The sequence below is a fragment of the Platichthys flesus genome, chromosome 17 (genome assembly GCF_949316205.1).
Source record: "Platichthys flesus chromosome 17, fPlaFle2.1, whole genome shotgun sequence".
NCBI lineage: Eukaryota > Metazoa > Chordata > Actinopteri > Pleuronectiformes > Pleuronectidae > Platichthys > Platichthys flesus.
The window spans coordinates 16,329,752-16,341,524 of record NC_084961.1 but is presented as its reverse complement, the minus strand read 5'-3'; the positions used below and the strand labels follow the sequence as shown (position 1 = coordinate 16,341,524).

General features: G+C 40.2%; 1 protein-coding gene across 1 annotated transcript; it reads left to right on the top strand.

Annotated features, from left to right (window-relative positions):
- Positions 1 to 11,667, top strand: parp10 (poly(ADP-ribose) polymerase family member 10). Its single transcript, XM_062410022.1, has 11 exons — positions 1 to 92; positions 1,459 to 1,634; positions 2,659 to 2,901; positions 2,999 to 3,229; positions 3,306 to 4,303; positions 5,606 to 5,818; positions 7,307 to 7,406; positions 7,481 to 8,434; positions 9,495 to 9,628; positions 9,702 to 9,876; positions 9,968 to 11,667. The coding sequence occupies exons 2-11, from the start codon at positions 1,460 to 1,462 to the stop codon at positions 10,264 to 10,266; spliced, it is 3,522 nt and encodes a 1,173-aa protein (XP_062266006.1). The 5' UTR covers positions 1 to 92; position 1,459; the 3' UTR covers positions 10,267 to 11,667.
- The last annotated feature ends 106 nt before the right edge of the window (positions 11,668 to 11,773 follow it).

Sequence of the window (11,773 nt, the reverse complement as noted above, 5' to 3'; positions counted from 1 at the left end):
GTGAGCGCGCAGCACAACCCGGAAGTCGTGTGTCTGCGGACGAACCTCCCGAAGTGACGAGTTCACGAGCTGATGTGTTCTTTGTAGCACAGGTGAGTCCAGACCCTTCTCCTCTATTCTCCTGCTTCTATCCATGCGAAATAAACCAATGTCTCCGCTCCGGTGTCTTCACGGCAACTGCGGCTCTTGGTTTCACTTTCTACATGGACTGACAGAGCTGCGACTGACGTGAACTTGTGTGGAACTGCGCAGCAGAGACAACAACAAACTGGGGGCCGCAGTCTGAACCTGTTAGCCTCAATGTTTCCTGAAGTGGATTTGGTTCCAGACACACTGTAGCCGAGCTTCCTGTGAGGCAGCAGCGCTACTACACTGCTGTGTAGGCCATAATCACGACGAGCACACTTTACTGTCATGTCCACTGGCATGTGAAGAAAACATTGTACCCCATATGTGGCTTCAAGTTTGCATGAGCAGCAAATTACCACTATAAGATTTACTCAGTAAAAGGATTATGTACATTAAGTGACATCAACAAATTAAAAGCAAGTATCCTGGCTGTGATCAGGCTGGGGGGGGTATGCAGGTGGTGTTTTTTTTATTTTGCATGTAAGTAAACACAAAATCCTGGACACATACCTGAAGACACAAGAATACCTGAACACCTTGGTGTGCGATCAAAGATGTCATATAGTTCGCATTAGCCAGTTAAATAAGACAAACGTTAATATAATATAATAGCTAGTGCAGTGTTGTATTGTTTTTCCGTCCGGTGTTAATTGGAAATAACCAAATCCTTCGATGTTCTCCATTAGAGAAAATGATCCATACACACTCTTAATCGTTTCCCATGATGTTGAATGAACGTCTCTGTGATGTTGACCTCATCAGACATAAACTACTCTCTCCTCTCCCTTACAAACAGTCTGACATTACTCAACTATTGTTTTTTGTATCACATGGACATAATAGCTTAGTCATTAGACATGCTGAAGTGTCCTTAACCAAGATACTGACCCCCCCCCCCCAAAAAAAAATGCCCCTTGTCATGCACATAGATGCACTGAAAGAATGTTTGTTTAAGTGGTTGATTGGCAATAACTGTAAAGCAATTATAGGGGTCATCAAAACTAGACAAGCGCTATATAAATACAGACCATTTACTGCTTTTGCTTCATAGTACAGGACCCAGGATAAAACTCAAAACCAGGAAACTCCTGCACATGTAGGAACACTGATAGACTCAGACCTGGACTATACATAATGGAATTTTCCCCCACATTTTTAAGGATGCCCGGTATTATTATTTTTGAAGTATAATGGGTTGTTAGAATATTCCTCGAAAAGCAAAGTAACATCTTGTGTAAAAAAAACCTTCAGCTCCGGTTTCACATTTAGTAAACAATGAACTGGAACACTGACTGATTAGAGCGGGGTGTACGTTTGTGCTTTTTTCAGGATGCAAGCTGAAAGCCTGGAGGAGAGGACGGTGGAGGTGCTGCTGCTGCCTGAAGGAGTGGACGAGGAGCTGCTGTATCTGTACTTTGAGAATAGGCGCCGCTCGGGGGGAGGCCCCCTCGTCTCCGTGGAAAAAAAGGGCGACCGTGCCACATTGGTGTTTGAAGACGCAGCAGGCAAGTAGAAAACGTATATTCATCTATGGTGTGTATTTATAATTTGTTAGCCTTTGAAATTAGCTGCTGTCAAAATGTTCATATACTTTCTACCAAATTTCTTTATCCTGACATTTGTGTGAATTTATCAAGATCCTTTTTAATTGATTGTCAACAGTGTATAAATGATCTGTTCAGGGAAAATGCTTTTTTTTAATGAATAACACTCAGAGTATGTCCACAAGTTAAACTGAGAGCAAGCACACATTCAAACAACCACAACAACCTAGACTTTGGATAAACAAGTTCAAGTTTTGACAACAAAGCAGAGCAAATGTATTGGGTATACCTTAATGGCAACATACATAAAAGATTACTCAGGAAATAATGAGAATGAAATAACAATGAACAAATAAATAAGACAAGGAATAAGGTGAAAAAGAAAAGAGAAAAGGTAGCTTCTTGAAATGACTGTAGTTTTTTAACAAATGTCAGGAAAGGGTGCCACAAGTTGTAAAATTATTTCTCTGATCCATGGTAGTGAAGCAGATTTTTACTAAATTCATCAGAAACATGATTTGTCCAATCCATTGTGAGTAGGAAGGAGGGGCACAACATATCATGCAGAGATCTTAATGAAAAACAATAGTATATTTTGGGTACTTGTATGTTCATGTATGAGTGTGAAATTTATTGCAGCTCGATTGAATTTAAAAAAAAAAAAAATTATATATGATTTATTTGTAGAAATTTCTAAACAAGACTTTATGTACTATAGTCCTCACAGATAAGAAATGAGAGGAGAACATATCAGACAGCCAAATGGTGAGGATTCACATTACAGCCCCCCCACCCCCTCCCCTCGCCTCCCCTTCCCAAAACAAAATTTCCAACTAAAGCTTGCAATTTGATACACAAACAGTAAAGAAAAGTTATGAAAGCTTGATTGAATTTAATTGGGCTGTCGGACTGAGTGCTATTCTAGTGTTGGTTATTTATATGCCAAATGCTAATTCCCTTATTTCTGCTCTGATCATGTTGACAGCTGCAGCCGAAGTGCTGTCTAAAGGGAACCACGTTCTGCATAATGTTGAGCTGAGTGTGAGAAAGCCTGCCACAAAGGACCAGTGCAGACTGTTGCTGCGGGGGATAAAGCCCAACACCGACAATGAGATGATAGAGCTCTATGTGGAGAACTTGATGGGGTTGAATGTGAACGACTACCAACTGTATCCCTTATCGGGGAGAGATTTTATCCTCATTCACCTCAACCAACCCTTGGATAAAGGTCTATAAAACGCCCATAGATGATAAATTACGTTTTTTTACATCTGTCCAAATGTTCAAATTCAAATAATTTCCATGTGTATGTTTTTATTGCACAGATTTCCAAACCCTCTCTTTGAAGGTCTCCAGGAGGACACTGGATGGGGCTAAGGTAACACTCGAACAGACTGAGCAAACAGACTCTGTTTTAGTGGAGAAACTGCACCCTGGCACCACGCAAGACCTGCTCATGCTGTACTTTGAGAGCAAGCGAGGTGGCGATCAGAGGGTGAGGGACGTCACCATGCTATCGGAGGGGACAGCAAAGGTGTCCTTCTTCAACCACGAAGGTAAGTGTTTGGGCCGTTGAAGCGCATGCTGTTGCAGTTTCCTCAACAAACAAACAAACTGTATTTCTTGCCACAGCTTTGGGTCCTGTCCTGGATCAACAACACAAACTGGAGGGCGCTGAACTCTTAGTGAGGCCGTACTTCAACTTCCTTCAACCGACAGAAGCAACATCACAGAACGCTGGAAGTGGAAGCCAACCTATGGCTGAGGGAGACTCGGAGGACCTCGGTGAAATTCAGATGCAGACCAACGGTGACAGTCAGTCTTCTTCTGAGCAAACCTCTGAGCTTCTTGCTGCGGCAGTACAGGACACAGCAGAGGAAGCTATAGATGACAAACCTGAGGATGTGGTAACACTATTGAGCCATGTTGCTTTTGCTGACCCGGTAAAATTGGCTTTGTTTAAACTTAGCCCCCTTTCACAGGACATTGTCAAGGCTCACCCAGATTTTACCATCGAGGTAAAAGACGACGGCATTCTCATTGAAGGAAGTGACAATCAAAAGTTGGATCAGATAAAACAAACCATCACAGACTTTCTCTGCAATATGGGTGAAACTGATTTCACCCTCGAGCCAGAGAAGGCTCAGTTCCTTGCAAAAAAAGAAGTGAAAGAGCGACTGCTACAAACCATCAATCAAACCATGTCACCCACTATTTACTCTGTATCAGATTCTAAAGTCGTGGTAACATCGCTGTCCCAGAACTCGGCTCACCAGGCGTGTAGCTTTTTAACGTCCCAGATGTGTCACTTCAGCATGCCATTGGCCACGGAACATGAATGCATGTTATATTGCAGAGAGTGGTCGGAGTTCCTGCAGGCCCTGGATTTCTCCTCTGTTAAGGCGTCGGAGCAAGGAGGGAATATTGATGTGTTGACACTGAAAGGGATGGAGAGCGAGAAGAGAGCTGCAATCCTGCAATTTCTTTCTACACCCATTGAAAGGGAGACAGTGATCACTATGAAGCCAGGCGCACTGAAATACATCCAGAACCATTGTCATCAGCTGTTGGCTGACATGGACCAAGTTTCTATCTTTCCGCTAGAGGCCGAAGACGCCTGTGGTTTAAAGGTAAGTTGTTCATCAGGATAATAACATTAACATTTACTTACTTGGAAGTAAACATTACATACTTACTTAGTAGTAAATATGAAGTGCTTAATCGGTTTGACATGTCTGTTGAATGTCTGTCTATAAGCATCTGTTTAGAAGTGGTATAAGTTTAAACATTTTTAAGATTTTGTCAATTTGCATAATTAAAGTCTTTGCATACACTTTGTATATTAAATGCACCACAGGAAACATTTTAGTGTTTGAGTCCACAAAACAGGGGTAAACAGCGTTGAAGCCGAATTCAATACATTTGCAGTAAATGGGACGCTTGGATGACACCACATGAGCAGTGTGGAGGCATATTTTTTTTAACGTCTGAAGAAAAAGACACTTTGGCTGCAAAGCTGCTTACCCCTGAGACTCCTCAAGTGTATTGTGGACTCAATCACTCTCAAGCGGTATAGTTGTGACTAGAATAAAGAGTGCATTTTCATTTTCTGTGAGCTATCCCTTTAAATGGCTTTGCAAATTAAAAGCTTGTAAATCCCATTTTAGGTTAAATGAGTTTCAGGGACAAGAAGTCTTCAGAGCTCAAATTGTCTAATGGGTGTTTATATCACTATGGATGCGTACTAGACATGTGTAGCTCATCAAAAAATGTCCCCAAACAAAGATCAAAACAATGTCCGGTTTATTAAGTGAATCCCTGCCGCTAACATACCAAGTGCATCTCAATCTCTCCCTGTTACCAGATGCCAGGTGCATCCTGTCACTTGAATACTACCTAATGCACACTGTCCGGCTCCTATTCATTTAATGGTGATTTAGTCAGGCTTTGCCTAGTGTGCTCTGCGCAATATTTGTATACCACAGTCCGGCTTCAATTAGTGCAGACAGCATGTGCTTATTTATGGCACAGTTCTTTGCTTGTGCCAGTCTGTTGGTGGGCGGGTGAATGTGTGCTGTGCGCCTGTTTGTGCCTCAAGTGACGCGTATGTGCGGAGTGCGAAGGTGGAGCCAAAGTGAATCCATAAGGAGGGGCAAACTAAATATAAAATGTATAAAATTCTAGGCAATACTAATAATTCTAAAAGAGAATGGGAAAGCAGGCAAAGTATAGTCTTAATATTGGCAAAGCCATTATCAATCGCTGATCGCTCTGACCAGCAGCGATTGCAGATTCCATACAACCCTAACATGTATCAGCAGAGATTTTGGACGGCAGTGGTGTTAATATCATTGGTGATTGAATGTTTATTCGGTTTGAATCCTCTTAAGCTTCATGCATTTGTAAAGCAGTTTCTGTTTCATACCTGTCAGATTTATGGCCATCCTGCCACTTGCCAAATGGCTGAGGAGGTGTTGCAAAGCGTGGTCGCCTCCATCCTTACCAAAGCCATCCCAATAGAAGCTCCAGGAGTTACCAGGTTTTTACATGAAGCAGATTGTCAGAGCCTTCTGAGTGAAATGGAGAGGAAGTTTGAGGTGAACATCGAACCACAGTGCATGCCCTGGGTGCCCATGCCTGGCCAGGTAATATAATGATGCAACAGAGCTGAAGTATTGTCAGCCTCCGCATTCTCCCTGTTTTTGAAGCTATGAAATACAGCTCTATTCTTTCACATTCCCTAGTTATCACAAATCACATTATTTATTTTTTAAAGTTTAAAGACTGATTTTCTTCCTCCTGAAGTGTGTTTTTAAACTTGTCTTTATTAGCAGAGAATGGGAAATGTTTGATAAACACCAAAAAGAAATTATAAATCTGAGCTAGATCATAGATTTGTTAAACGTCATCACTGTGCTTGTACAGCAACACATCAATACATTTGTATATACTGTATTATATTATATAGCTTTTGATTTATATTATATTACGATAGTTATTGATATTGTTCTTCTGCGCAACCCTAGTTTCTACCAATTGTAGCTACCAGCTTATTTCCAACTATAGTCTCTAAACAATGGAAACAACTTAACACATATTAGTAAGGGACCGACAGTCTAAATTCACAGAATAAACTGAATATATCAGTATATAATCCGTGACGTTTTAACCCCCAAAAATCAACATAGCTCTATTTAAATACAACAAAAATGTTTTTTCTTTTGGTCTGAATCAATCCATCCTCACTGTACTTGAACAAAGCATAAGCAATGTCTCAATGTCAGTGATGTAGGAAGTACTCAAAAGTTGAATGGATCAGCGGACCAACTCTCCTCTCATTAATGCTTACTTTAAAAAAGATTATAAAAACAATGTTAACAGTGCATTGTAAATAATGTAGTCGAGTAGATACTTTCTGATATATGTAGTGTAGTAAAAGTGAAATGTACCTGAATATAAATCTACTCGAGTGAAATACGGATACATGAAAACACTTGTTAGATTCAGTAACGAAGAAAATAAACTCTTACATCGATCACTGACCAATATGTATTAAACATTTGTTATATCCCTATAGATTAAAATAATGCTATATATCAACTTATTAATGTTGTGTTATTGCCCAGCCCTATGCTACAAATTCAGCGAGGCAATATGCATTTCTTAAAATGTCAATGTAATCCTTTAGTGACACTGTGTTGCTTTAAGCCAAAACTAATTTTGATCTTTATAGTAACTCTTGAACTCCATCATGTCTGTGGATGCATTACAAAACAAGTTTATTCTGTCTCTGTTTCAGCAACACCTTATTTCACCAAAGGTTTTTTGAGCAGATGACCTTTTGCACAAATACCAAATCCTTCCATTATTCAGTTTAATTACTCTCCATGAGTCCAAAATGTAGCATATAATGTGTTTCCTTCCTTGTGTTCCCCTTATGAAAGAAAACTAATAAGAAACATTCAGCAAAAGTATTTTCAATAAATAGTTAATTAAATACATTTAGAATATTCATAGATATATTTATTACATGTATAATTAGTGCAACATTCAGTAAGAATCAGAAATTCAGCATAAATATTGAGGTAATTCAGGTTGTTCTGCAGTATTCCCATGATTATGTTGTATTGCAGGACATTTTTGATGCTGCATGGCAGATGATGTCGCACAGAAACTTCCAGAGAGGGTCTGTGGATGAGTTACAAGCAGATTCACTGCAAACTCCAGACGAAGGTAACGTCTGTCTTTGATAATATAACTTCTCATATTCCTGTGCAGTTTCAAACACTCTGGTTGCTTCTTTGTAGACCTTTTAGAGGAGGCAAAGAAAATCTTCTCCGCCATTGATGAAAGAGTTGAAGAGAATTCAGACATGGATGAGGTTGACCTGTACACAGCAGAGGAGCTGACGATGGCCGGAGATGGTTCCCAGTCCTCAGCAGAAGGAAACAATGCGAGTGGGTTAGCCCAGGGTCTTTCTCGTGATCTAAAAGAGGAAGCCCAGCTGTCTTTAGCCATCCAGTACTCAATGGAGTCAAGTCAGTTGTACCTGGATGATGATGATGAACAGCTGCAAAAAGCCATAGAGCTGTCCAGGAACATGATCGTCCCTGAAGCCTCTTCTAGTGGTGCTGAAAGGAGCCCCCAACCCAAATTTAATCACCAGAAGAAGGACATCAATGAGGCATTACAGGAAACCATCAAGGCAGCCAACACCCTCCATTTAGTTGTGTTTGCAGGTTATATCTCGGATCTGACTCGAGTGGAAATCGCCTTTGGGAAGAGGGTCATTCAGAAACAGATGGAGGAGAAACTCGAGTGCAGGAGCATGGGGAACATGACTGAGTACCACTGGAAGTGTTTGGAGATGATCAAGAGAAAGCATGCGGTCGAGATCCAAGTTCAGGGGACCCTAATCACCGTTTCTGGATTCCAGCACTTTCAGCCTGCTGGAGTGGGGGATGTGAAGTTGCTTCTGGAGAAAGTCGACCATTCTGTACCCAGGCAGGAAATCCTGAGGACTGTGCAGTGGGGGGTACATGATCAAGCCTCCTCAGACACAACTCCATACTCAGAAGATGCCACAGTATTCATCGAGAACGCCTGGAGGATGAAGCTGAAAAAACTTGACATCTTACTGGACAATCAGCCCCACGTTATCAACTTTGAAAAGATGGAGGAATGCAACATAGCGTCAGAGAAAACTGTGAAAATCTCAAGGAAACTGCTCATTTCGGGGGATTTGCCAGAGGAAATACCAGGTAGATGGAACTTAATTTGTCTCGTGCTTTCAGTATTTTGATAATGATGCTCTCTGAATGGAGCCCAAAAGTGACAAAATGTAGCATAGCTAGCTAACACTGATACAATGCTTCTACCTTCATAACATACTTTACAGCCGTGACTCGATTGTCACTCAGTAGAGGGCATACCTCCACCAAATCCCATCAGTCTCCTTAAATCCAATCAAGCTGCACCAGATATCACACAATCGTAGATATCAGCCGTGCTGCTCTTCTAAACATACAAAGTCTAGCTGAAGTTTTTTCCCGTTCTGCAAACAGTTCACAGTAAAACAGTTAGAAAAAATTCCAAACTGAATTCATTCATTTGTTTTTAAAAGGTTTTTATAGTGAAATATTTGCAGGAGCACAATATGCACAGCTTCATACTGTATGACTGCTTTTATACAAGAAAGTACTGTAGTTATATTAAATGTAATGAACTTCAGCTCAGGGCAATAGTCTCTCTCTCTCACTCACTCACAGTGATAATTAAAGATTAAGATGCATTTATTCATCCCAAACACATGCACAGACACACTCATGCAGGTAGGGAATTTAACCTCTTTAACCCTTTTGACCCATCTGGTGCAGGACACACAGAGCAGTGAGTGACCATGTACGTCGCCCGGGGAGCAGATGTTGGGGTAGTAAGGTGCCTTGCTCAGGGGCACTAGACAGGAGTGAAGCTTGCCTAGAGCGCCAAATGTGCTAGGGCCGGCCCTGCTCACTAGCAGTGGCAGCTCAGCAGCACAACCGTGGCTGCTCCACAGGTTCAGGACACGTTGGATTATTGAAAAGTTTAAATTACTACATTAGCTTTCGGTAGCCTATATACGGTAATTTCAATTAGCGTTAGTTTGCTGGCTATAAGTAAGTCTTCAGCTACTTTTTATTTACAGTATATTTGTGCTTATTACTTATCTACATAGCAGTACTATTCGTTGACATACTTCTTCACATCTTGGCTGTGTCTATAAATTATGTAAGGGGGTAAAATAAACTAAATCTACTGTAAAATTTGATTCCTTTGTTACAGAAGAGGAATATTCTCTGATGTCATGCATGCCTGAATCCTACAAAGTCGATGAGGCATCTGATGAATTTCAGAATGTGGTGAAGAACTTCTACGAGACCATCCAAGGATACCATAGCAAGATCAGAATCATACAGGTGAGAAAATACCCCACATGTGTTTTAACAAATGAGTTGGTGTGTCACTAATAACATAATATTTTTTCTTCAGGTGGAGAAGCTCATGAATCGCCTGCTCTGCAATCAGTTCAAGTTGAAGAAGGCGAGCATAGTGCAGCGGGCCACCTACCCAGAAGTAGAACGGACTCTTTACCACGGCACAAGTGAGGACAGCGTGAAGGAGATATGTGTTCATGGATTCAACAGAAGCTTCTGTGGAAAGAATGGTATGTTTTGTTTATTGACTCTGTTCCGCTTTCTGACACAGTTTGTTTGATGTATTTTATTAATCTCTGCCATCCTGGTTTCTTCTCACAGCCACCGTCTACGGTAAGGGGGTTTATTTTGCTGTCGACTCTGCCCTGTCAGTTGAGGATCGATATTCACCCCCAAACAAAGACGGACGCAAGTTTATTTTCGTGTCGAAGGTTCTAACGGGGGACTATACTAAAGGTTGCTCTTCAATGAAGACCGCCCCGTTGAAGGAGAGTGACGATATTCCCCTCAGATATGACAGCGTGACCGACAACCTCACCAAACCGACGATGTTTGTCATCTTCAACGACACGCAGGCTTTTCCGGAATACCTCATTACGTGCGAGAAAGTCCGCCGCTGAGGAAACGCATCAGCATTTTGATATCAAGCAAATGATGTGAAGAAGGGACAGCTTTTGTTTTCATTTCCATTTTTTACCTTGTTTAAAAAAGTGTGTATGCTTCATTAAGGGCTTATGTGCTAGAGTGTACATTTTATTTTTTGATTATGCAAATGTATGAAATCACTATGCTGACTGCTGCATCAGTTGATCTACTTTCAGTTTTTCAGTTTAGTCACGTCCGGTCAGGGGAAACACAAGCCGCGGAACTCCAAAATAAATAACATTTTAATTAAGCAACTTAAAGCATTCAGTTTTTTCACATTAAGGAGCAAGGACTAAAAGGTTCAGTGTGTAAGATTTAGTTAGCAGAAATTGAATAAAAAATATAGGTGTGTTTCACCTATATTGTTGAAATTGTTGTTTTCTTTGGCATAGAATTGGGCCTTTTATATTTAAATACTTTATATTTACATGCTACTCTACGTAGGCCAAGCTGGACAAACTAAACAACTTTGAGTTTTTAGGACAGCTGAAGTCTGCTCCATGTTCTATTTTTTAGGTTTGGAAGGGGAGGGTGATGCGAGGGGTATTCACCTGCAGCATGCAACTTCACCACTAGATGTCATTCAATTTTACAAACTGAACCTTTAAAATGGGTCTGACTTTAATTGTTAATTTTGTACATGACAACATTTACTCTTTTGCATATGTGGTTTAAAATCAACCATAAATAATCTGTTATCTCTGTGTTTTTTTTACCAACACAAGAAATTGTATGAATGTTAATATAACTGACAGTTTTGATTTGGAACCGCTGCTGTCGAATTCTTTCTAAGAAAGATTAATATGAACTTTTTTGACAGATTAGATTGTGATGGTCTTAATCTGACTGTCTATATTTGCTTCAAGATTCAGTTGCAGAAACTAGTGTCCTAGTTCTGCGTTTCCTCCTCCTCCAACCATGATTATAGTTAAATAAGCGCTGAGAATGGCTCCTAAACACAGTTACAGTAACAAAAAACTTAAAATTAGGCATTTATAACCAAATAAGGTAACCTTTGTAAAGTTATCCTAAATGTCCCTAGGATTAATTATTCATGTTTTATTTATTAGTTTTGTCCTGCGCACCTACTGTAGATTTGACCTCTCACGCCTGCGGTGCATTCTTACTTTGTAAGGAATGTTGATTGTTATTTTGATACAAAAAAATCATCTTAATAAACTCTTTCTGTAATGTGCACAATGAGATGATGCTTCCTTGTCACATTGCTGTTCCCCTCCACCTTTGCTTCTTACAATAAGAAACAATGAGGAATGAATAGAGTTGATAAGATTCTTCTGTGGGCTGCAGGGCAAAGACTTTGAATTTCATTATTGAAAAAAAAAAAATGAAAATAAAGCTGATTACCTAATTTTGAACATGTTTATATGGCTGTTTCCATCTATCCTGATATCCAAGAAAATGAATAACTGAATATTTCCCAGTTTTTCCTCAAAAAAAATATATAATTTCTAACTATGGTGG